The 26,928-nt window shown below is 34.3% G+C and overlaps 1 protein-coding gene across 1 annotated transcript in view; it reads left to right on the top strand.

Annotated features, from left to right (window-relative positions):
• COPB1 (COPI coat complex subunit beta 1) overlaps positions 1 to 25,141 on the top strand; it is a 28,537-nt gene extending 3,396 nt beyond the window's left edge. The window contains exons 3-22 of the mRNA XM_084893978.1: positions 565 to 794; positions 1,149 to 1,318; positions 2,972 to 3,086; positions 4,868 to 4,960; positions 5,591 to 5,728; positions 7,970 to 8,089; positions 8,490 to 8,597; positions 8,679 to 8,825; positions 9,485 to 9,630; positions 10,802 to 10,898; positions 12,677 to 12,837; positions 13,694 to 13,814; positions 18,121 to 18,348; positions 18,483 to 18,662; positions 19,803 to 19,947; positions 21,196 to 21,315; positions 21,868 to 22,013; positions 22,631 to 22,720; positions 23,864 to 24,019; positions 24,766 to 25,141. Coding sequence (XP_084750104.1) covers positions 565 to 794; positions 1,149 to 1,318; positions 2,972 to 3,086; positions 4,868 to 4,960; positions 5,591 to 5,728; positions 7,970 to 8,089; positions 8,490 to 8,597; positions 8,679 to 8,825; positions 9,485 to 9,630; positions 10,802 to 10,898; positions 12,677 to 12,837; positions 13,694 to 13,814; positions 18,121 to 18,348; positions 18,483 to 18,662; positions 19,803 to 19,947; positions 21,196 to 21,315; positions 21,868 to 22,013; positions 22,631 to 22,720; positions 23,864 to 24,019; positions 24,766 to 24,825 — 2,771 coding nt within the window. The 3' untranslated portion in view covers positions 24,826 to 25,141. The remainder of the gene's footprint in view (positions 1 to 564; positions 795 to 1,148; positions 1,319 to 2,971; positions 3,087 to 4,867; positions 4,961 to 5,590; positions 5,729 to 7,969; positions 8,090 to 8,489; positions 8,598 to 8,678; positions 8,826 to 9,484; positions 9,631 to 10,801; positions 10,899 to 12,676; positions 12,838 to 13,693; positions 13,815 to 18,120; positions 18,349 to 18,482; positions 18,663 to 19,802; positions 19,948 to 21,195; positions 21,316 to 21,867; positions 22,014 to 22,630; positions 22,721 to 23,863; positions 24,020 to 24,765) is intronic.
• Positions 25,142 to 26,928: the final 1,787 nt, after the last annotated feature.

Raw genomic sequence — 26,928 nt, 5'->3', positions numbered from 1 at the left:
AATTTTTAGGTAATTCCTTTAAGATTCTAAAGTTTTATAGTCTGTAGGAATATGATGGGATCTTGGGGTTAATGTAGTATTTAGTTCCCAATCTTTTTGAGTTTGAGTACCACCAACATGTCAGTGATCCCTCCTTCCCTCAATAATGGCTGTAACTTTGGTTGACAAAATATATACAGACTAAAAACTACTTTGAATTCAGAAGCTCTTAATGGCACATATTTACATTGTGAAAAATAGCTGCTTGCATGTTTGAGACATACATTATTTAATACACCTATACACTTATGGTCTCTGCATTAATTCCATTGGTTAGGGACCAGAGATATAATCCGGTGCCTTCATATTATATGTAAAGAATCACAGATAAATCACCTGGGTAAAGTCATATAGCTTGTTTGTGGCATGCCCAGATTGAGAACCCTTGTTATTTAGGTTTGTGCCTTTACTACCATTGTTGCTGATAAAGCGAGAAAATGGTTTTACTTTGTTAATTGCTTTTGAAATTATCTAAGAAATTTTCTGTTGAAATAATTATGTTTTACTTAAATTTTTTTAAATCAGAAAAAGGAGATGTGAAGTCAAAGACTGAAGCTTTGAAGAAAGTCATCATTATGATTCTGAATGGTGAAAAGCTTCCTGGACTTCTGATGACCATCATTCGTTTTGTGCTGCCTCTTCAGGATCACACCATCAAAAAACTATTGCTGGTATTTTGGGAAATTGTTCCAAAAACCACTCCTGATGGGAGACTTTTACATGAAATGATCCTTGTATGTGATGCATATAGAAAGGTAAACTAAATCATAATTATCTGTGAATAATACTTTGATTTTAGATCATTGTAAAACTGGTAGAGGGGCTTTATTTTACTTGTTAGGAACTGAAGTTGTAAGGAGTTACTGTAAAAAGTTTTATTGTTACTTTTTCCAGGCGTTTCCTATGCATTTTTATGTGTTGTTAATAAAAACAGTGACATAGAATATAAGATAGTTGATGTGACAAAAATTGCTTTCACTGATGAAAATGATGTGATAATCTAGGTCTTTCTCAAACCTATTTACTGATTTTTTTCTTGGAAATTTTTGCATTAGTATATTATTTTTAATTCTGGAAGTCAACTCTTTCTATTTAAATTTTTATATCAGGATCTTCAGCATCCTAATGAATTTATTCGAGGATCCACTCTTCGTTTTCTTTGCAAATTGAAAGAAGCAGAATTGTTAGAACCTTTAATGCCAGCTATTCGTGCATGTTTGGAGCATCGTCACAGCTATGTTAGAAGAAATGCTGTTTTGGCCATCTATACTATCTATAGGTAAATAAAGGTACTCCTTTGGCCTATTCTGTGAGGTGTTTCTTCTTTTACATTAGAGGTTCCAAAGTGGTTTCTTACATATTGTATGTAGCTTGCATATGTATTTCATTTGGCCTAAATAAGGTTTTTTCCCCTTTTTATCATTAAGTTGTCAACATGAGAAGTCAAAAGATCTGGCAACACTGGGTCTTAGTTTCTGTATGACAGCAATCGGCTGAAATTCAGTGATAAGTAGCCCCCTTTTAAACAGGTTGTACATTTTCCAATTTATGACAATGCCTGTCTTTCTCAGTTGTATTACTCCAGCCCACTTAATTTATTAACTTAGCTCTTAAAGGCTTTTTGACTGTTTTAGAATTCTCTTTTTGTGGAATGTGGGTCTTTTTACCCTTCCTTAGAGGCCTTAAGGAGGGAACTTTTTTAGGAAGGATTGCAATTCTCAACTAATTCCTCTTATTAGAAAGCTGAAGATTTTGAACTTTAAAAACATTCAAAGAACCAGTTAGATGAAGCTAGAATGCTTGGTTTTTATAATCACTGGTTTCATTCCATTAGGAGTCAATCCATTAGAAGTAGAATGTAATTTTTATAAATATCTTTGTACTTTAATAGTTGATTATTATATAATTTTACAGTTCTTTTACTGTCATGTTAGATTTGGTTATCTGTTAGGGAAAGTGGTATTGTGGTTATTAATGTAGAGTTTCTTGAAAGCTATACCATACAGACTACACAAATTTCAGTATTTAAACTACCAATGCATGCACAAAAATTATGCCATTAAGACAATTGTAAATTTAAACACTAGCTCTATGATGATATTAAGGAATTGTTAAAATTTTAAGATCTGATAAGGGTATTATGATTAGTTTTACAGAGAAGGAATTCTTAATTTTAGAAAACAAACCAGGGTATTCAAAAAAATGTGTACATATACATTTTAACAGTTGATTCTATTACACTTTGAAAATGAAATGTATTTTAATAAATTCTGCCTTTCTATCATAATTATACAAAGTATGTGTACATTTTTGACACCCTTGATTTACAAAAGAAATTATAAGTGGTCTGGGATTTGCTTCAAAATAATATGGAAGGAGAGGAATTGGGGAGGGGTATCTGTGTAACAAAAATGGTTGTGAATGAATAATTCTTGAAGTTAGCTAATAGCTTTTAATAAGCCAGTGTTTATTATTCTGTTAGAAATACTTAAATTTTTCCAAAATAAGAAATCAGTAAGTAAATAAGTTAATAAATATAGTGTATAACTAATAAAATTCAAGGGATCCTTTTTTTTCTCTGATAATTCTTAAAGAATGATCTTTAAGTATCTTGAAGATGCCATCATGAGCATTAATATTTTATTCCTAAAGTATATGAAAAGCAATTACTTGAGATAGTCAGTTGACAGATTACATGCTAAATAAATTAGCTTTTTCTGTATTGAACTATGAAAGAATAATTTGATACATTAATAAATGAAGATGTAAGCTTGTGATTCCTACTCACAATTTTCTAATTGATTTAAAGTTTTAAAAAGCAAAACAATGATACTGTTACAAAGTTTGATAAAGATTAATTTTGGTAGTGTTCATAGAGTTGTAAAATAATAAAGTAGGATTTTATTAAACATGGATATTGTTTTATTTCAAGAAATTTTGAACATCTTATACCTGATGCCCCTGAACTGATACATGATTTTCTGGTGAATGAGAAGGATGCAAGTTGCAAAAGGAATGCATTTATGATGCTAATTCATGCAGATCAGGTAAGTACTTAAAAAAAAAATAAATAACTTTTATAACTGTACTTAAGTGAGAATTAGAAGTATTATAGCCCAGCCCTGTTTGGGGATACCCTCTATTAACAAAAGAAATGCTAAGTAGTCTGAGATTTGCTTCAAAATAATATGGGAGGAGAGGAAGTGGGGAGGGGTATCGTAACAAAAATGGTAGTGAATAATTCCTAAAGTTAGGGAATAGTTTTTAATAAGCCAGTGTCCCAGATTCCATTCCAGTCAAGGTCATGTACCTCATTTGCAGGCTCCATCCTGGCCAGGGACCTTGGTCGGGGTGCATGCAGGAGGCAACCAATCGCTGTGTTTCTCTCATGTTGATATTTCTCTCTGTCTTTCCCTCTCTCTTCTACTCTCTCTAAAAATCAGTGAAAAAATATCCTAGGGTGAGGATTTAAAAAAAAAAAAAAAAGTATTTCAGCCCAGCTGATGTGGTTCAGTGGTTAAGTGTCAACACATGAACCAGATCACAGTTCTCTTCCCCAGTTAGGACACATGCTTGGGTTATGGGCTCAATCCCCAGTAAGGGTGGGCAGGAGGCAGCCCATCAATGATTCTGTCTCACCACTGATATTTCTATCTCTCTCTCCCTTCCTCTCTCTGAAATCAGTAAAAACATTTAAAAAACAAGTATTACATAGGCCTAATCCTGTTTTTAGACAGTAATTTTATTTGTAGTATGTAATTTGTATATTTTTTTTTTTTTTAGATTTTTGAATTTAATTTGTATAAAAATACAGTGGTTTTCCTTCTCTGGAATATTGCTTATATATATTCTTTTTCAAAGTAAACATTTAACAACAACCACTTTACAGGTTTTCCAGATTGAAATTATGGTCATATTCTGTGGTCTTTTACTTTGGGGCTTTGATGTCTGTTTTTCCTTCTCTTGGTGTAGATCTAAAATTGTTTAACAAAACAGTAGCTTTGTATAAGATCCACCCTGAGCCATGTCTGTGAAAGAAGGGTGTGTTCTTATAGACTTCAAATTTCATGAGTGAATATCAAGTCTACATCCAGTTCTGCTGGTGGTTAAAGTATATGGATCTGCTGGTGGCTAGCAGTGACTTTGCACATCTTGATGGCATCTAATCTTGGAATTTTTGCTATCCAGTATTTATCAAAATGTGGGAAATATGCATGAAGATTAAAAAATACAGTCGTCTATTTCTCTGAAATTTAGTTATTGCTGTTTTATCTTCGTAAATAAAACTATATGAAAGCTACTTATTTAGGTCACAATGTTTCATCCTCATGTAGAGTTGATTTAGTGATGTGTTTTTCGTGATACCTACATGAAGAGATGTAATCCAAAATAGTTCGATAAAATTTGTTGATACTTTTACTGTAGAGATATTGTTGAGGCCATAGTTCTCTATATCAGTGTTTGATATATGAGAATTGATGAGATTTTTCTTATTGATCTCAGAAATAGGAAGAACTATACTCCAAAGTAGCTGGTTTATTTTGATTGTATAAATCCCTGAATCACTTACCCGGAATACATAGTATTTTTCTCCTTGGTTAAACTGCAAGAAAATTCAGACCCAAGATTTGTGACCCAGTTCTAGAACATATATTTGATTTTATGGCTTATATTTATATTTTAACTTTCATTTTTTTCATTAGTTAATTTTTCTTTGCCCTTGATTTTCTCATTTGCTTTCTACTTAGTTGTATATGTTTTTTTAAGTTGCATTAAGTCCTTTAATTAAACGAGGTGGAGTTTGATAAATATATTCTTATTTTTTTAGGATCGAGCTTTGGATTACCTAAGTACTTGTATTGATCAGGTTCAGACTTTTGGAGACATTCTTCAGTTGGTTATTGTTGAGCTAATTTATAAGGTAAGACTGATCAATGATGGGTAAAATAAACTTGAACAGTTTAAGATAAGGTAAAATAGTCTTTCTAGAAAGCTCTTTAATTGCTAGGATAATACATTTTAACTAGAGGCCCGGTACACGGATTTGTGCACTGGTGGGGTCCTGTGGCCTGGCCTGTGCCCTCTTGCAATTGGGGATATCTCGGAGGATGTTGGACTGCTAGTTTCAGTCCAATCCCTGTTGGCCAGTCTCTTAGGCTTTTTATACACACACACACACACATACATACATACATACATACATACATACATACATACTAGAGAAAAGCCCAGTGCATGAAATGAAATTCATGCAAGGGGCTCAGCCCTTGGTAGTGGCTTGCCTCAATCCTCACAGCCATGGCTTTGTCCGGAAGGTTGTCCTGAAGCTTGTTCTGCTGTCCGGTCTAATTAGCATATTATGCTTTTATTAATATAGATAGACACAATGTCTCATCCCAAGTTGGTTGTCATCTTCAGATGTCTTGTTAAGACTATACTTAGCTTTCAAGTTAAGAAAACTAGCATCCCATAAGCATGGATTATTTTAAAAAATATATTTGAAATTAACTGTCCATGAAGTTAGTTGAAACCTAAATGCTTTCTTCTCCAGGTCTGTCATGCTAATCCGTCAGAAAGGGCTCGTTTTATTCGCTGCATCTATAACTTATTACAGTCATCTAGTCCTGCTGTAAAATATGAAGCCGCTGGAACTTTAGTGACTCTCTCCAGTGCACCGACTGCAATCAAGGTACTGATTATTTATTTTGGTGCCAGTTAGATTATAGGCACTCTGTCTTGTCGCTTATGATTGAAGTGACATTGAAGTTTACTATGTGGTTACATAGCATGGCATGACATAGAGATAACAGCTACAAATTTCATATAAGAAATTATTTGATTACTTATGTAGTCTGACTTTCCTTCTCCCTTCCTGTTTTCATACATAAATACATGGAGAGAACGAGAGATAGAAAATACCAATATTTCTAGTTTCAGGAGAATGGTTCTGATGTTTTAAGCTATCTCCCCATATTTTACACTGAAACTTAGATCTGGGAGATTGAATTCTGGATCCTAAATGATGGGTGCTAAAAAAAGGTTCCAGTAAGTATGTTCAGTAATGGAATATTATCTTTCTCTTCTTTAGTTTATTATATCAAGACTATATAAGGAATCCCTACTATATTCAGAGAATGAATTATTCTAGAAAGCCATATTGTATAAATAAGAGAATTTACTGCTATATACACCAATACTTTAAATTATTAAAAGACTTTTTTTTTAATATATTTTATTGGTTTTTTACAGAGAAGAAGGGAGAGAGATAGAGAGTTAGAAACATTGATGAGAGAGAAACATTGACCAGCTGCCTCCTGCAAGCCCCCTATTGGGGATGTGCCCGCAACCAATGCACATGCCCTTGACCGGAATCGAACCTGGGACCTTTCAGTCCGCAGGCCGACGGTCAATCCACTGAGCCAAACTGGTTTTGGCTAACAGACTCTTTATGTTAAAATTATTTAAAACTTACAGAGAAGTTGCAAAAATAGGACAAAGTTCCCATTACCTTTCATCCAGCTTTCCGTAATGTTCATGTCTTACATAATAATTGTATAATTTATCAAAACCAAGAAATTGCAATTGGAACAATATTTTTATCTAAACTATAGACTAATGCGCTTTTTCTTTCCCAGGGTCTAGTCCCGGCTCCTACATTACACTTAATTGTCATATGTTAGTCTCCTCCAGTCCCTTACAGTTCCTCAGCCCGTCCTTGTTTTTCACGATCTTGAAACTTTTGAAAAGTATTGAGTTATTTTGTAAAATATCCCTCAATTTGGGTTTGTCTTGTGTTTTTTCATTATTATGGCGAGGCTATACATTTTGTGGGGAGAATACCACAGAAGTGATGCTCCCTTCTCAGTATCAGAAAGGAGTACATGATGTTGATATATCTTATTAATGGTGGTGTTAACCTTCATTAATCAGTTATGGAGGTAGCTGCCAGATTTCTCCACTGTTAAATTATGATTTTTTTCTTTCACAATTATTAATATCATGGAAAGAAACTTTGAAACTGTGCATATAGTTTATTTCTTTTCCAACCTTGCACCAACTAATTTTAGCATCCATCAATGGACCTTTTCTACACCAGTTATTACTGGTATTTTAATGGTGATTTTCTATTTCCCTCTTTCTGCATTTACTAATTGGAATTCTGCAAGGAAGAGTTGCCTCTTCTTCCTCTGTCTTTTCTTTCCTTCTTTCTTTATGTCTGTAAGGACATTTTACTGCATGGAGTATAATCCAATATTATGTTTTCATTTATCTTGTTGATCAAATTGTTCTAGATCCGTGGACAGCTAACTGCAGCTCTTTGGCCCCTTGATTGTGGCTCTTCCACCAAATACCACAGCCTGGGCAAGTCTATTTTGAAGAAGTGGTATTAGAAGAAGTTTGAGTTTAAAAAATTGGGCTCTCAAAAGAAATTTCAATTGTTGTACTGTTGATATTTGGCTTTGTTGACTAATGAGTTTGCCGACCACTGTTCTAGATCATTGGGAGCTCTTGGAGTTTTGCTCCTCTGCTTTTCATAACTCACGGTCATCTTAATATTCTTGATTTTTCTGCAGTATAATGCAAGTGCTCCTATAGTAAAAGGTGCTTAATAGCTATAATTTTGGAGATTGTTAATTTGCTTTTTTTCTCCTTTGTTCATTAATATCAATCCTTAGTTTTTGGTTAATAAGTAGCCTATAGCAGTCACTTTTTATCCTTTTAACTTCTGATGCTTTTAATCTTTTGTGAACTTGAAAAACAATGAGATTTATTAAAATTAAGGGAATAGAAGGACATATTCCTTTGGGAAAAAATGCATAAACTTTTAATGTGGAAGTAGTGAATATATTTTGGCTTCTTGGGATTTGTTTTCTTATTTTCAGATTCTATGTTAAAGATATGTTCTTAAATGTATTTCTTTTTTACATAGGCTGCTGCTCAGTGTTACATTGATTTAATTATTAAGGAGAGTGACAACAATGTAAAGCTCATAGTTCTGGATCGATTGGTCGAATTAAAAGAGCATCCTGCTCATGAACGAGTACTACAGGTAAATATTGTTTAAAAGAGAAATCTTAAATAAAATATTTTTCAAATTGAGATAATTTTCAAGCCTATTGCCATCTTTATTAGCTTCAGTGCTTGGAGTCTGGTGGTGTCATTTAGCTTGTTCCTTAGACTTCTGTATTTCTTATAAATTCTCAAATTTGATCTGAAATTTGATAGAGTCAGAGTAAACATTTTCAGTTTGACTACATCTTATGTGATAATGTATATTTCATATTGCATCCTTTCAAGAGACCAAAAATATCTGGTTCTTCCACCACGAGTGATCTTATTGTTGATCAAAGAATTAAGGTGATGAACTGTACCCTCCATTCTTCTGTTAAGATTTTCTTCTTGTGACTAGAAATATTGTTGTAAATTCTGGATTTTTTGTTCTTTTTCAGGATCTGGTTATGGACATCCTAAGAGTATTGAGCACACCAGACTTAGAAGTACGCAAGAAAACTCTGCAGTTAGCACTGGATCTTGTCTCTTCTAGAAATGTTGAAGAGGTAAGACAAAACTGACAGCAGTTTGTAATCTCTGAGGCCATACATGTTGTAATTCTTGCTTATTTTTACTTTGTTTGATAGCTGGTTATTGTCCTGAAGAAAGAAGTGATTAAAACAAATAACGTGTCTGAGCATGAAGATACTGACAAATACAGACAACTCCTTGTGCGAACATTGCATTCCTGTTCTGTCCGATTTCCAGATATGGCTGCAAATGTTATTCCTGTGGTATGTGATTCTGAGTACCTTACTTTTGAAATTCACTAAAAGAATTTCAAGAATTCTATTCAATAGTTAAATACTAACTCTTAAACTCAGAGGAATAAGGACTTTGACTTTTTTCTCTTCATCAAAACAACAACAAATAACAGTGACAAAAATATCTCCATATATGATTATAATTGATGTTTGTTTTAGTTACCTGAAGTATAATTTTTAATATATACTTATATATACATATATACACACATACACACACACACACACATATATATATCATCTAGTAGGGCAAGTAAGTATTTCAAAGTCTTACCTCTTGAGGTTGAAGGATTCAGTTATAGAAGAAATGTTTTCTCTCCTGTCAGATTAATGAGGTATGTTATTGTAATTTGAAATTTTGCCATGGAGCTCTGAATTTTTTCCCCCCAAAATGATTTTACTTTAAGTTACAATGTAGGAGGATTCAATTAATTTTTGCTGCACATAAAACAGAAGTTCGTGACTGTTTACATCAGTGGTGCTTATCTCTCAACTTGCAGTTTGTTATACATTTGAAAGTTGTTAATACATACTTTGCACATTTAATTTACTTAAACCTTACTAAAAATTGCTTAAGGTAATTAAACGGTAAGTTTAAATTGTTAATCCCTTTTCCTTATTTTTCCTAGTTAATGGAATTTCTTAGTGACAGTAACGAAGCAGCAGCTGCTGATGTCTTGGAGTTTGTTCGTGAAGCCATTCAGCGCTTTGATAACCTGAGAATGCTTATTGTTGAGAAGATGCTTGAAGTCTTTCATGCTATTAAATCTGTCAAGTAGGTTTAAAATCTGATTAAATGTGAAGTCGAGTAAGCATTTTACCAATATCTGTCTTTAAAGAGCCAGTTGATATAAAATATAAGACTGGAAAGATGATACAACAATCAAGACAAAAATAAGAATGACCATAAATATTACTTTATACCCACCCTTGGTAGATCCATAATCTGTGGCTAATTTTTTTTTTTTTTATAGTTGTGGTGATTTATCTAGATTTCTTTATCCTTATTTTCTTTAAAACATTGTGAATCCTAAAGTGACTAAGAACATATTTTTTAAAGGTATTACTTTTTAGATATCATTATTATTTATATTCCCTTTATTATTTATTGACGTGCAAATGCAACCTAAATCTGATGTTTTTCTTCAGATGGCCTTTACTAATGAGAAAGTACTTTGTCATCAAATTTTGTTTGATATAAAGCATCTGATAGACTATAACAGACTTGCATTATATCTGCATAGGTGGAAATAAGGGGCCATTACAAAGTTGTTTTCTGATTGAAAGTGTATTGACAATTGTGGAAGTGAGAAAGATTTGCTTTCTTTGTGAGGGAAAAAAAATCAAAGTTTTGCTTTTGGTAGCCATGATCTCTAGAATTTTTCAGTTTCTAGGATTTTTTAAAAAGTGAATTTAATGAAAATCTTAGGGAAATAATGACTAAAGACTTTATTTTAACATTTTTAACTAGAAAATTGTTGCTTTTTTGTTGTTGTTACTGATCCTTTTTTACTCCTTCCTTGTTCTTTGTTCTTGTCAGCATCCTGCCTGTACTTTTCAATGACTACAAATAAAAAGTACTTTTTACATTAAAAAGAACAAATTTTTATAGTAGTAAGTGATAAGATAAACTTTTACCTTAACTCTGTTGTAAATGGAAGATATCATCTCTCTGGGAAACATTTTGGGTATCTTATTTTTACTACTGGTTTACCAGTCTTAAGATTTTCCTACTAATGATAGATGAGGGCACTTATTTTTCTTTTAGTGCTTGTGATTTCTGGGAGAATTAAAGAAACTTAGTATCTTTGTTATATTTCTTAAAATGTCATTCATGATCCCTTGGAAGTATAGAATCTTGTTTTCTTGAGCTTAAATTCACAAAGAAAAATTGCTTCAAGATTCGTTAACAAATCAGTGTTTCAGAACTTGTATTCTTGCTTTAGGATTTACCGAGGAGCATTGTGGATCCTGGGAGAATACTGTAGTACCAAAGAAGACATTCAGAGTGTGATGACTGAAGTCCGAAGATCTCTGGGAGAGGTATGTTTTACTTTCATAGTAAATGCTGTTTTATTTGGTGATTTTTACTTTAGTTCTTCTGAATTTTTTTTTTTCTTTTTCATTCTGACTTGTATGTGGTGTTTTCAATCTGATTTGTATGTGCCGTTTTTATCTGGACTAATGAACACTGAAAAATATTTTTTAACTACCCACATAATTAAACCTTGAGAGCTGTGGGAAATTTGGGGGTTTCCCCTCCCCTGTGTTGTGCTGTAACACCTATTGCTTTATCTGTATTATTTACTCTTCCAGGAAAGATTTTATTTGAACAGAAGGTTCTATATTTTAGAAAAAGACTTGTAAAACTCTGCTTTAGTCTATGTGTTCTATAAGAAGAATGCAGATATTTTAAGAACAGGGCGGACTTTATAGTATTTATGTACTAAAACTGGCAGTATTTTCTCATTCAAAAAACCATATGAGCAAATAGAAAGAACAGTGCTTTTTAGAACACCTGGGTTCCAATCTTGCTTCAGCCAATATTTAGCTCTGAGACCTTAGATATAAGTTTTTTAACCTGATTGTATTGTATATCAGGTTATTTTAAAATAAAGGAATTGATGGATAATAATTGAAGACTCTTACAGTTCTTAAACTGGGCTGATATTAAGGAATACATTCATAGTAGCCATTTGCGTGCTTTTAAGAAAGTAGTTGAGCTGAAACCGGTTTGGCTCAATGGATAGAGCGTCGGCTTGGGGACTGAAGGGTCCCGGGTTCGATTCCGGTCAGGGGCATGTACCTTGGTTGTGGGCATATCCCCAGCAGGGGTTGTGCAGGAGGCAGCTGATCGATGACTCTCTCTCATCGATGTTTCTATCTATCTCTCTATCTCTCGCCCTTCCTCTCTGTACAAAATCAATAAAAAAAATAAAAAATAAAAAAATCAATTAAAAAAAATTTTAAAAAAAGAAAGTAGTTGTTATTTTGTAAAACTAAGATTAATTTTAATTTTTTAAATATATTTTTATTGATTTCAGAGAGAAAGGAGGAGGGAGTGATAGAGATAGAAACATCAATAATGAGAGAGAATCATTGATAGGCTGCCTGCTACATTCCCCCCAACTGGGGATTGAGCCCACAACCCAGGCATGTGCCTTTGACCAGAATTGAACCCGGGACCCCTCAATCTGCAGACTGATGCTTTATCCACTTAACCAAAGTGGCTAGGGCAGATTTATTTTATTTTAGGAAGATGAAGGCTCTTTTAATTAGGGAAGGATGGAGAATAATAAGAGTATTTATTTTGGCCAAAACCGGTTTGGCTCAGTGGATAGAGCATCTGCCTGCGGACTGAAAGGTCCCAGGTTCGATTCCAGTGAGGAGCATGTACTTTGGTTGCTGGCACATCCCCAGTAGGGGGTGTGCAAGAGGCAGCTGATCGATGTTTCTAGCTCTCTATCCCTCTCTTTTTCTCTCTGTAAAAAATCAATAAAATATATTTTTTTTTAAAAAGAGTATTTATTTTGTCTTAGACACTGTCCTAAGCATTTTCTTACTAAGTGACTTGTGGGGAAAGAATTAAGATTTGCATTTAGCAGATTAAGTCATTTAATTAATTTACCCAAAACCATTACAACAAGGAAGAGGCATCTAATCACAAAGCCCCTGTCTTCTTACTACAATATTATGGGAAGGGAAGAAAATAGAGAGTTTCAAGTTCCAAACATCCCATTAGGGAAATGCCTTCTCTATGGAAATGATTGAATATTTAAATGTGTTTTTGCTTGCTATTGATGTTTTCAATTTATTTTTAGATCCCAATTGTAGAATCAGAAATAAAAAAGGAAGCTGGTGAATTAAAACCTGAAGAAGAAATAAATGTGGGGCCAGTTCAGAAATTGGTAACTGAGATGGGCACCTATGCAACTCAGAGTGCTCTTAGCAGTTCTAGACCCACCAAGAAAGAGGAAGAAAGGTAATTTGCAGCACTTACCGGTAGGCTCAGCCAGCTCTGCTGTTTTTATTACTCTTGTGTATAAAACACTCAAGTGATTTCTTTTCTCTTACTTTTGTGACCAACATGGAAATCTTTGCCATTTAAGATACTTGAAAGGTAAAGGATACTTAAGTTCTTTCTTTCAGGAATCATGTTGATGGTTTTAATCCTCTGCTTTTTATAAGTATTTTCATAGAATTAACTGTGTTCTGCTTAAAATTATTTTACTCATACAGAAAATACTAAGTTGAGGTAACTTTTAGAAAACATTTTGGAAATTTTTCTACTTTTAACTGATGGAATAAAATTTTGATGATTTCCTCATTTTACTCTCTAGTTTTATAGTGAAGATGATGAAATTAATGCCTAAAATTTTAAAGATTGCTTATTACATGCTGGGCATTGTGCTATGTAGTTTGCCTCATATAATCTTCACAGCAACCCATTAAGTACATTACTGTCCCACTTTATAGAACAAGGATTTGAACCTTGAATAAATTTGTAATTCACCCTAAAGGGTGAATTAGTAAATAAATAAGTACTGTAGATAAGCTGGGATTTGAACATAGCTCATTAGTTCGAGTATATACAACCTTCCCCATTTTCTCTTTATATTCAGCTGCTTCTTGCATCATTTAAAGATAGGTTTAAATTCATGTGTTATTTTCTTTTTCTTTTTCCTTTAGCTTCATTCTGAGAGCTAAGAAGGGAGCTAGTTGAGATTCTTATCACTGAAGGATGGCAGTGAGAGTGTTAAATAGCCTTGTTTGAATCATGCCAAAGCTGCATGCTGTTAAGAAGTTGTTGGATTTCATTTTCCCTGATTGCTTTGCAGACCTCCCCTGAGAGGATTCCTGCTGGATGGAGATTTCTTTGTCGCTGCCTCCCTTGCCACAACTCTGACCAAGATTGCCTTGCGCTATGTAGCTCTGGTTCAGGAGAAGAGAAAGCAAAATGTAAGTCCATTTATTCTACATTTACCCAACAAGTGAACATTGAGTGCCTACTATATGCATTGAACTGTGAGGGACCCAAAAGGGAATGCTTAAAGATCCTGTGGAAATAGACACAGTAATATAATGTTATTGTAAAATTGTTGAAGTAATATAATAATAATACCATATGATTAGTCCAGTGGAAGAGATATAAGGATTTATGAATTAATTTCTGTTTGCTAGAATTAGTTAAGACTCAGTGAAGAGTAAGCCTTTATCCAGTATCTTCATCCAGTCAGTTATTGCCTATTTTATCCCAGAAATATCTCCTAAATATATTGCCATTTCTATAGTTCATAACCTTCATCCTAGCTTCTGACCATTCTGTGTGCTCATTTAAAATAATATATTCCCTTCCCCCAGCCCCTACTACCATCCTTTGTACTACTATTGTACATTTTATTTTTACATGCATATTATCCTATGCTGCGTTTCTGACATTTTTATTATTTTTGCATTAAATAGTTATCTTTTTTATATGTATGCACTGTTTTGTTTTGTTTTTCCTAACCATTTCTTATTTATCTGGAGTCCAGACTTAGGTAGAGAGAGGGCATACTTAGCTAATAGTAAGAAGCTGAGAGTTGGGAACAGGGCAAAAGTTCAGTTACCTTCCTAGATCCCCCCATTTTTTGGATATTTTTTTTTTATGGTAAAATATACATAATGTGAAATTTACCATTTTAACTATTTTTAAGTGTACAGTTCAGTGGCATTAAGAGCATTCACACTGTGGAGCAGTCATTACCACTTTCCATTTCCAAAACTGTCTATCATCCTGAACTAACAGTGTACCCAATAAACAATACTTCCCCATACCTCATTCCCAGCCATCGGCCACCACTCTTCTACTTTCTTTCTCTATGAATTTGCCTATTCTATATACCTCATATAAATGGAATCATATAATATTTGTCCTTTTGTAACTGGCTTATTTTGCTTAGCCTGATATCTTCAAGCTTTATCCATATGATAGCATGTATCAGAATTTCCTTCTTTTTTAAGGCTATCCATATAATATTCTTCTCTTTATCTGTTCTCCTGCTGTAAATAGTCAATTTTTTAAAAGATTTTTTTAAATGAGATAGTCTTATATTTACCCACATACTTCCCATGTGAATGATTTTATTTTTGTTCATTTCTTTTTTCACATTGCTAAAAGAAATAGGAGGTAATAACTAATAAGAAAAATATTACTCATTAGTTAAGCACTAAAGTACAAATCCTGTTAATATTGTGGTGGAGATAGAAACATCAAAAGATGGAATTTCGTTACCAGATATAGTAACAAAAATCCTTCCTTCCTCCAGAAAGAGTTTAATATGGTTTTCATCTGTGAAACCGTTTTTCCTTTAGTGTGATAATTTCACATTTTATAAACCACATTTTCACCTAACATTATAACATTTTTCCATTTATTCTAAACCCTTCCTAATCATCCTATATAATAAAAGGCTGATATGTAAATTGAACAAATGGCAAAATGACCGGTTGCTATCATGAGCACTGACCACCAGGGGGCAGATGCTTAATGCAGGAGCTTCCCCCTGGTGGTCAGTGTGGTCTCACACAGAGTGCTGCTCAGCCAGAAGCTAGGCTCACAGCTGGTAAGCGCAGCGGGAGCCTCACCCGCCTCTGCGGCAGAGCTAAGATTGTCCCACTGACGGCTTAGGTCCACTCGCTCCCTGAGGAAGTGGGCTTAAGCCATCAGTCTGACATCCCCAAGGGCTCCTGGACTGCGGTAGGGTGCAGGCTGGGCTGAGGGACCGCTCTGAATCTTGTGCACCAGGCCTCTAGTAATAATTATAATATTTAATAGCTGCATAACAATCCATTAGATTTCTTCATTTACTTATGCCTACATATAATTAGACATTTTCACTTTAGACTTGGGATTTTCAAAGGATTTTTTTTAACTTTCATTATTATAAGAGCCATTAATGATATTTAGAGGATCAGGCAAATTACAAGGTATATTATCTCTTTTTTATCTGTTTATTTAGATTTAGGGGCAATAATTTATTTTACAACTCTGTCTAGGGGTGTCGAACTCAATCAGAGAAGGGGCCAAAATCTAAAATCCAGCCTAAATCGCGAGCCGAATGGTTTACTGAACAGTCATAAACTGACAATGTCATAAACTGACAGCGGAGTGCAGTGATGACAGCGTGGTGCGGGCCACATTGCAAGGCCTGGCGGGCTGGATTTGGCCCTCCGGCCTTGTGTTTGACACATGTGCTGTAGGCCATTATTTTTTCAGGTCTTGTCACAGAATAATCATCTATTATTTAAATAATGCTTTATAAAAGTCTCCAGGATTCTGTGTGTCTGCATCCAATTTGGTTTTCTCTAATAGAAAGGCTGCTTCAGTTCTGCAGTTTGGGAGAGCATTTGTTCTCTAATATCTGAGAGAGCCAGGTTTCTGGTAACATATTTGGTTCATGAAGTTTGCTGCATTTGGTACAAGGCAGGTAGAAGTTTGGTTGTTTATCATCACACTAGCTCTCCATTTATGCATTTTCCATTGCTCTTCATTGTTTTGTGTAGAGCTGAGTTTCTCTCTGTATTATATAACTCTGCCTAAAGAATTTGCTTCAGTTTTTCTTATACCGCAGGTATGTTGGTAGTGAATTTTTTTAGTTTTGTTTGTCTGAAAAGGCCTACTTCATTATTGAAAGATATCTTTGTAGGTATAGATTTCTGTTTTGCATTTTTTTTCTTTTAGTACCATCAAGATGTTGCTCCATTGTCTTCTGGTATTCTCAAAGAAGCCAATGTCATTCTCATGCCTATGCATGGAATGTGTCCTGTTTTCTCTGGCGGATTTTAGATTTTTTCCCCTTATCGCCAGGTTTCAGTAATTTAGTTAAGATATGGCTTTGTGTGGTTTTCTTCATCTTTACTTTGCTTATGCTTCTATTTTTTTCTGTTCTCTCCTCTTTCCTCTCCTCTGGTGACAGTATCCAGGATCAGAGGATTATTATACTTATTTTTTAGCTTCTTTCCCAAGGCTTCTGATAGTTTTTTCATGTAGTGTACTAATCAATACTTAACCAAAGACAATTTGACAATGACATAGAGCATGTGTCAGGTTAATGCTACATAAAACTGAAAAAGTACTTTGGATTCACTTTGTGGAAGACTTTGAATAGCAGGCTAAGTCATATGGATTTCAATATGAAGGTCCAGGAAAGTCATTGAAGGTATTCACATGTAGAGTGAAGTGATTGGTGTACATACAATAAGGATTAAGATAGCAGTACCAGGTGATCATACTTAGTGTCTCCAATAATGGGCCAACCTAACTTATGTCCCTCCTGTTGCAATACAAAAGAAATACAAAACATCACCTGTCTGTTATCTAACCAGGAGTGGGGAGCATTTTATAAAAAACTGGCCTGGCCTCTTTTTAAAAGTTATTGTGTAGCTGGCCAGGTAGCTCAGCTGGTTAGAACATCATCTAGATATGCCAAGGCCGTAGGTTCAATCCTCACAAGAATCAACCAATAAATGGAACAACAAATTGATGTCTCTCCTTCTTCCCCTTCCTGCCCCCCTTCCTTCCTCTTTCTCTTGAAAATCAGACAATAAATGAAAAACTCATTGTGATGGAAAACAATACAAAAAGCCAGGGGACTGGTCTTGATTCAAAGGGACTAAGGAGAGTAACAACCAAATAAAATGTATGAAGCTGATCCAGGATTTAAAAAAACAATGAAAACCTTTTGTGAGATTAGAGAGATTTATTTTAATTTAGACTATATAGTAGATATATTTTGGGATTGTTACATTTCTCAGGAGTGATAGTGATAGTGACAGTTATATAGGAAGCTGTTCTGATTCTCTTAGTACTTAGGAAGTGAAGAATCTTACTTTCATATGTTTAAAAAAATAAGTGCACATATATGAGTAAAATCAGAAAGCAAATATGGCAGAAAGTTAACTATTTGTGAAATGTATCATTCTTTTAACTTTTCTATTGTTGGAATTTTAAAAAGAAAGCATTGGCATGTCAGGGAGTTAGAGTAAGGCAAGATAGTTGAAAAGTGGTTGCTGTCTTTTAGTTCCGGTTTAATGAAGGTTTTAGAGGGTAGCAGGTAGCATAGAAAGGAAAAAGTAGGATGCAAAAAAGATAGAGATAAAATCCAAAAGATTTGAAATCTTATTCAAGTGAAGTGAAAGTTTTATTTATTAGATTTGAGTTATAAAAAGTAACATATTGCAATTACAGAAACATGATAAAGAATCAATTTCTCTACTTTTCTAGTCTTTTGTCGCTGAGGCTATGTTGCTTATGGCCACTGTCCTTCATTTGGGAAAATCCTCTCTTCCTAAGAAGCCAATTACAGATGATGATGTAGATCGAATTTCCCTGTGCCTCAAGGTCTTGTCTGAATGTTCGCCTTTAATGAATGACATTTTCAATAAGGAATGCAGACAATCCCTTTCACACATGTTATCTGCTAAACTCGAAGAAGAGAAATTATCCCAGAAGGTAAGGTATATATGATAAAGCCATAAAAGTCCTTGGTGGCTTTTTTTTCTTTTTTAATTCAGTTCTCATAAAGGCATACAAAAAGCTATCTTTCTTTCCAATTAAAGAGAAACATGTTTGTTTTCTCAACACAGAAAGAATCTGAAAAGAGGAATGTGACAGTACAGCCTGATGACCCCATTTCCTTCATGCAACTAACTGCTAAGAATGAAATGAACTGCAAGGAAGATCAGTTTCAGCTGAGTTTGCTGGCTGCAATGGGTAACACACAGAGGAAAGAGGCAGCAGATCCCCTGGCATCTAAACTTAACAAGGTAACAAAATATCAAATGCACGGGTAAGTTATTTAAATTGGCTATTTAAGAAAGTAGTAATTAGGAAGTTGCTGGTCCCCCTGGTTTTTAAAAAAGAAAAATAAGTAATACAGCAGGCAAGTCAAACTCAAAGGCTAACATGGGTTAAATAAACAAGGTTTAAGTTTATGTGGGCTGCAAAAAAAAACACCAAAAGCTTCAGTTTTCATAGAAACGTAGGTTTATTTCGATAGAGACAAGCTTAATACAAAGGGCTGAAATAAATGAGTAATTGTTAACATAAGATAATAGAACATTTTAATAAAAATTAATATTTTTTCTTGAACATTAACTTACCAGACACTGAATAACTGCACAAATCAATAAGCATAACACAACTAAACTTTTTTTTCCTTCTTTGAAAGCAAAATATTTCCTGTTGCGCACACAAAAGTCAGTACAAGACTAATGACGTGGTAGTCAGCTGCTAAAATATTCGCTGCTAGTATTAGTGGAGAGAAATGGTGCGCCTGTGCATAAGGCGCATAAGGGAAACTATTATAGTAATCAGTCCTTAACGAACGTTTTAGTTCGTTATTAATAATTACTTAAAACAGGATATTCTAAAAATGAAGTTACAAAATTTTTATTAAAACATATATTGGCGGGGCTGCAAAAATATTTGTTGTGGGCCGTGCCATGCCACATGCGACCTACAGACCATGTGTTTGACATGCTTGTTATACAGCATCAGTTTTGGTCAAATCATTGTGATTGATAGGTTTGTTAAACAAGATTGAAATTCAGAAGCTGATAAAAGTACTCTACTGCCACAGGATCTGAATTTTATGGGTTCGTGAATTTTGGAGAACATCTAGTGAGTTTAGACAGATTTAACTCCTAAGTTGGATGGTTAATGTATTTGCTAGACATATTTAATGTCTTTCTATTGGGATATAAAGTCTAGGCTCTGTTATTTCTAATGTCTCCGTTTTGATTTACCATGTCTCCATGACAAAATAATTTTATTATACCCATTTCAAAATGACTTGTCTAATCTAAGCATATCTGTTAATTACCTAACAGACTTAGTCATTTGGCCAGGATATATTTGGCTAAATTTTCTCAGTCATTGCTTATCTCTTTGTTTTTGTTTCACAGGTCACCCAATTGACAGGTTTCTCAGATCCTGTATACGCAGAAGCTTATGTTCATGTCAACCAGTATGATATCGTCCTAGATGTGCTTGTCGTGAACCAAACCAGTGATACTTTACAGAACTGCACGTTAGAGTTAGCTACTCTAGGTGAGGAAATTTACTTACCATAAAGGAAGGATATTTATAGTAAGCCATTATGACAGATTATTAAGAGATGTGTACAAGTTCTAGTATAAGAATTCTCTTGAGCCCTAGCCAGTTTGTCTCAGTGGATAGAGTGTCGGCTTGTGGACTGAAGGGTCCCAGGTTTGATTCCAGTCAAGGGCATCTACCTTTCGGTTGCAGGCTCCTCCCCGGCCTGAGCCCTGGTCAGGGTGCATGCAGGAGGCAACCAATTGATGTGTTTCTCTCACATCAATATTTCTCTCTGTCTTTCCCTCTCTCTTCCACTCTCTAAAAAATCCATGGGGAAATATCCTGGGATGAGGAATTAAAAAAAAAAAAAAGAATTCTTCAAATCATTTGTGACATTTTAATCAAGGCCCAGTTTTACATTTAATATTTAGTCTCCAGTTTGCTGTACCTCTGTGGTGTTATTTTCTTATGCTCTTGGTATATCTAAATAAGTTTATTCACTGAGCTCAATTATAAATACCAATTTTTCTAGATATAAATAAGAATTTAAATTACAGATGACCAAGTAGCTCACTTAGTTAAATTTTTAATTCCTTTAGTACAGACCTAAGTGTTTTCTGAGTCTATAATGAATATATACCATATGTGACCAGAGTAATATATCATTATTATATTTAGCAATTTGAGATGTCTTTCGTTTTTCTTACTGAAGACACATGAATCAGACTTTGACCACTTCTACATCTGGCCTTGAAGTTGGGAAATATAAATTGTATACAAGAACATGCAGTGCCACTAGGAAATTCTATATGGCTTAAACAAGAGTTACAGGACTTGAAGATATCAAAGGAAAATAGACTTCTGCCCTCAGCATAGCTTGATGTTTATATAAAGAACTATTTTTCTAAGAATTTACATCTTTCTGTAGAGATTTATCTTTTCTTTGTAATGGAGTTTTTAGTATATGACAAACTTTTGAGAAGTTGTATTCATTCAGTGACATAAAATGATATGTCCACAGTACACACACACACACGAATTAAATATAGAATTATCCTGAGAAGCCTATTACCTTTTAAAAATATGCATATTGAAATGAATAATGTGTTAAATGATTTCTTTATTTTGTCCTCATAGTATTTGAATCATATCCCTTTTCTTGTTTCTTACTTTGCTAGAAACCATAAAGCTGTATACATGCTAAGGTTTTGTGATTTGAAAGATTTATATGTCTTTATTAACTGTCTAAATTTTTTTCAGGGGATCTAAAACTTGTGGAAAAGCCATCTCCTTTGACTCTTGCTCCTCACGATTTTGCAAATATTAAAGCTAATGTTAAAGTAGCATCAACAGAAAATGGAATAATATTTGGTAACATAGGTAAGAAATTACAGCATGTGGTGTTTGAATATTTTTGTTCAAGAATTTTTGTAATGAATAGCTGTTTGACATTTCTTAAGGACAGGACCTAAATCCATTCATTTATTCATTTATGAAGCACCTGCTGAGGTACTAAGCACTGTTATATGTATACAGAAATGAACCAGATGAAGTTGTTGTTCTCAAGAAACTGTCAAGCAGAAGGAGGAAATAAATATATAATTACAATGCAATGTGGCATTACTACTTGTGTATTCTCCTGGTGTGCCTAATATAGTATCTGAGTTTTTTGGCTCCCACCACTTATTAACTGTGACCTTGAGCAACTTCTTTTTGTTTGTTTCCTCATCAAAAAGATGGAAAATAATATTGTAACAAAGGTTTGATGTGAATGTTAAGCAGATATTTGTACAGCATTTAGAATAGAGCAATGTACAATAAGCATTATATAATATTTACTAATACCATAATCATTATTTGGAAATATTGAAACTATATAAATTTAAATTTGCCTTTGGTGATTTGGGATCGTTTTGTGTATGTATATTGCAGTTTATGATGTCTCTGGAGCAGCAAGTGACAGAAATTGTGTGGTCCTCAGTGATATTCACATTGACATCATGGACTACATCCAGCCTGCAACTTGCACTGATGCTGAATTCCGTCAGATGTGGGCCGAATTTGAATGGGAAAACAAAGTTAGTCCTAGGGAAATATGCTTGAACTCCTTATCTTTATTCCTTTTTAGCTAATGTTGAGGGATTCGCCTATAAAATTAATCCCATTAAAAGGTGTCAGATGTGAGAAGCAAAGTATTTCAATATTTGTTCTTGAAAATTAGCTTTAATTGAAAGTCATGAAAGTTAGTTTGTTAAGTTGCTGTTGTAAATTGGCGAGAGTAGCAGTTCTACAATTAAGCTGAAAGATTGATCGACATTATAGACAATATTCCATTTCTTGTATGTATGAATATTAATTTATAATTGAATCCAGTGTCCAAAAGAAACTTTGCAAAGTCAGTGGCTTACTGCGCAATTTTCTTTTGAGTCCTGATTTTTATTATAAATATTTTCTATGCAATATATTAATCTTCTATGAAGTAATCTGTATCTAAAAATTCTGATACCATCCTATAGTTTGCTAGGTTTTATACATGTCATTTATTTTTTTTGTTGTCTACCCTTCCCACTAAATACTTAGAAAAACATTCTCATATGACATATGAGTGATTGTTTCTCAACCCCAACTAAGAAATTCACAACTTTTCTCATTGTAAGAATTATAATCTCCTTGACTTTTTTCTCTTTCTGTACAGGTGACAGTTAACACAAATATAATTGATTTAAATGACTATTTACAACACATATTAAAGTCAACCAACATGAAATGCCTCACTCCAGAGAAGGTAAGATTGGACTGAGACCTGAAATCTGATAGAGGGTAGTATGGTAGATTCTTGGCTTTCTTGTATAAGAACCTCTAGTGTATTTTTGTTATCATTCAGCATGAGAAAAGCCGTTTCATTCTGGACTAGCTAAAAGAAGTTATCCTATAGAATGTATGAATCTGCTTACCTTTCTCTACTGCAGAGGTAGAGAACCTTTTTTCTGCCAAGGGCCATTTGGATATTTATAACATCATTCATGGGCTATACAAAATTATCAACTTAAAAATTAGCCTGCTTTATTTGGTCAGACACTTAATTGGCTCACTCCTAATGCCTCGGTCTAATGCCTCGGCAGGGCCTGACCAAATGATAAGGCCCTCGGGCCAGACGTTCCCCTCCCCTGCTCCACTGGAACATATCAGCCAGCTTGTTCCTACTACAGTGACCAAGCTGAATAGTCAAATTAGTTTTTCTTTTCAAACTAATAGTCAAATTAGTTTTTCTTTTCCCTTTAAGCTAAAGGCTTTTTCCAAAATAGTTTTTAATACGCAATTAGAAAATGTTTGTGGTGTCTTTGTTGGCTTTGCTTGTGGGTCAGAATATATCGGCTTAAATACAGAATTGTTGATATACTTTGCTTATCTGCTGTATTTGTGTATGTATGAAAAAAGACTAGAAAGAAAAAATGAAGCCGAGGCTCTAAGGAATATTTGCTAATGTAACTATTAATTTTATCAGTAAGCTATTTGCTGCTAGAAAAGTACTTTTAATTAATATATTACTGAGTCTAACAGCTATTCAAATAACTATTATATGCCCAATACTTCGTGAGCTGTTGGATATCCAATAATGAAAAAAAAAAAATTAGGTCTCTTCCTTCATGGAGCTTAAGATCTGATGTAGAAGGAAAACAACTGTAAATAGAGGCTGTATAAATACAAATTGATATAAATGCTATATCTTTAAAGTCAGGTTTATATAGACATGGTAAAATCCACACTGTTTTCATGTATAGTGCCATGAATTTTGACAAATTCATGTATTCTTATAATCACCACCATATGATAACTGCCACATAATTTATCTATGCTCTTTGGTCTTGCTTATGTGTAAGTTATTTAGAAATAGTGAAGTAGTGAATTTATCACAAATTACTTCCAGGCACTTTCTGGTTACTGTGGCTTTATGGCAGCCAACCTCTATGCTCGTTCCATATTTGGAGAAGATGCACTTGCAAATGTCAGCATTGAGAAGCCTATTCAACAGGGACCAGAGGCTCCTGTTACTGGTCACATAAGAATTCGTGCAAAAAGTCAGGTAATAGTTGCTTTTTAAAAAATATATTTTTATTGCTTTCAGAGAGGAAGGGAGAAGGAGAAAGACAGAAAACATCAATGATGAGAATCATTGAACGGCTGCCTTCTGCACACCCCCGACTGGGGATTGAGCCTGCAACCCAGGCATGTGCCCTGAGCAGGAATCAAACCGTGATCTCTTGATTCTTAGGTTGACGCTCAACTACTGAGCCACGCTGGCCAGCCAACAGTTGCTTTTTTTGAGTTCATCTCTGAACAAAAGGATGGAGACTTTATTTATTTATTTTTAATAAATCTTTATTGTTCAGATTATTACAATTGTTTCTCCTCCATCCCCCTCCCCCCAAAGGATGGAGACTTTAAGTTTTTCTTATTTCTATATGTAATTTTCTCTGTCATACTAATGTTTTGTGCATTAGGTGCAAATCTATTCTCTGAATAGAAATATAACTTCTGTTTTATTAAAATGGTTCACCTTTTGGGCCTATCATTCTGGGTATTTACTTAAAGCCAGATTGAGTCCTATGGGTTATTTGTGAAATGGGTTCTTCAGAGGTTTTTGAAATCTCAGCTACAAATCTGAGATAGCAAATAGTAGGTAATAACAAACTAAGTTTTTGTTGATCTGTACTCCTTGATTTCATTGTTGAATGTGGTGTTATTGAATGGGAGCTTGTTAAGATAGAATTACCTACTGGTTTTACATAGTTTCAATAATTATAAAAATTTTTGTGTTCTTATTTACAGGGAATGGCCTTAAGTCTTGGAGACAAAATCAACTTATCTCAGAAGAAAAATATTATATAAGAATAAACAAAAAGTCCTTGCAGCTTTATAGTTAAAATTTAGGTATGGGCTTACTGTACTCCAACATCTTTTGTACTTTCATGCTTTATGTTATATAGAATCTTGAGTTCATGCTGAATGCATTCCAGCCAATAATTTATAGCCTTTCCCTTAAATCAAGATTGAGTTTAAAATTATAGTTTGTCTTTGTCTTAACAGTTATGAATGCTGTCTTCAAAGTATATAATATTCTCACATATACCAAGACCATTTTCACAATAAACAGATCTATTTCTAAATCTTTTGTTATTTTATAAATAAATATACAATTACATAATTTTAGTCATATTGCGATGGATTTCTTTTAATTGGGTTATAAATTTCTATTATAAATTTACTTTGAGTTGTGTATATGTAAACTTCATTGAGATAATTTACAAATGCAATGATATGAAATGAAACAGGTCTTAATTTACTTGATTGATTTTTACTGATCTAATATTCTGACATCAATATCTCTAAAAACACCTTATCTATAATAATAAAAGCATAATATGCTAATTAGACCAGGCATCCTTCTGAACGAAGCCGGGACTGTGAGGGAAGCCCGGGTCCTGGGTGCCTGCCAGTGGCCGCAGGGAAAACCAGGTCGCAGGTGCTGGAGTGAAAACTGGGTCCCGGGTGCCAGAGGGAAGCTGGTGCAGGCAGCCGGTGGGAGGAAGGCCTGCTCTTGCAGGAATTTCATGCATCAGGCCTCTAGTTGTATCATAAAGGACTTTTCTTTAGAATTTAACCCAGGAAGAAAATAGCAAATAACAAGAAGACAGACCCATCATAAGTTTAAAAGAGCATTTGAATTCTGACTGAAATAAACATACCATTCTAGTTATCCTGAATTGTAATAAAAAATAGATAACCCAAAATAGACATTTACCTTGGAAGTAGATTTTATTCATTCACATTTAGCCTTGGGTGTTCTTTTAATATTTGTTAGGAATTAAATTGGTTCAGCCAGTTCGGAAGCTGCACTGGATAAATTCATCTCTAGAGGATTCAAAAAGCTGTTCTCCTCGCCTTACTCTTCCCATTTTCTCACTCTACACAGCCTGGGCACCATCACCTGCCATTATGATTCCAAATGCTTTTCTGAGCCGAATTCTGAACTATTATACTTTGTCTTCCAATTAGGCTTCAGGCTACACTTAGGATCAGGGTGAGTCCATAGATAAGGTCTATGAAGGAGTGAAAGCAGCATCTCCTATTTTAGCACCTGAGAGGATGGAATGATTTGTTTGGATTGGAAAGGAGATTGATACCTTAAAGTCATTAACTTTGAGGAGATTGATACCTTAAAGTCATTAACTTTGAAACGACTTGCTTATTTAATCAGAAAAAAAAATGGATTACCAGGCATTTGAGACTAAAGCAGTGGTCGCCAAACTGTGGCTTGTGAGCCACATGCAATTCTTTGGCCCCTTGAGTGTGGCTCTTCCACAAAATACCACATGCGGGCGCACACATACAGTGCGATTGAAACTTCATGGCCCATGTGCAGAAGTCAGTTTTCGGCTCTCAAAAGAAATTTCAACCATTGTACTGTTGATATTTGGCTCTGTTGACTAATGAGTTTGCTGACCACTGCTCTAGAGCATTGAAATTTCAAAGCAAAGTCAGTGGCTACCCAATGAAAGATACTAGGATTGTGGAAGAGTGTCATTTTGATACTTTGAGTCAAGGTCTGGGGATTTGTGATGAAAGCAAAGAAACTGATGTGGCTTTGTTTGGATTAGGCCACATTTCCTAGAGGATGTTTGTCCCATTGAACATTAGCTTTCCTGATGTCATTAGGTCTTCTGGGAGAAAAAGGATCCATAGTCAAGTAAGTTTGGGAAAAGCTTTATGCTGTGCTCTACTGGATATTCACTGCGTACATTAGCATTCTACAAATTCTGAAAGGTCCTTGAGGAAGGAACACAGATTGGTTTGGTTTAACCCATCATATCTTAATCTCACTTGACTAGGGAATTCTTTTTTCATAGAACACTTATTGACAATATATAGGACAATAAAGGTGACATCAAGTTAAAGATTTTGGTTTTTGTATTCACAATCAATTTGTATTGC

The sequence above is a fragment of the Pipistrellus hanaki genome, assembly GCF_964339955.1.
Source record: "Pipistrellus hanaki genome assembly, chromosome: 9".
NCBI classification, from domain to species: domain Eukaryota; kingdom Metazoa; phylum Chordata; class Mammalia; order Chiroptera; family Vespertilionidae; genus Pipistrellus; species Pipistrellus hanaki.
This window is presented reverse-complemented; position numbering and strand designations above follow the sequence as displayed.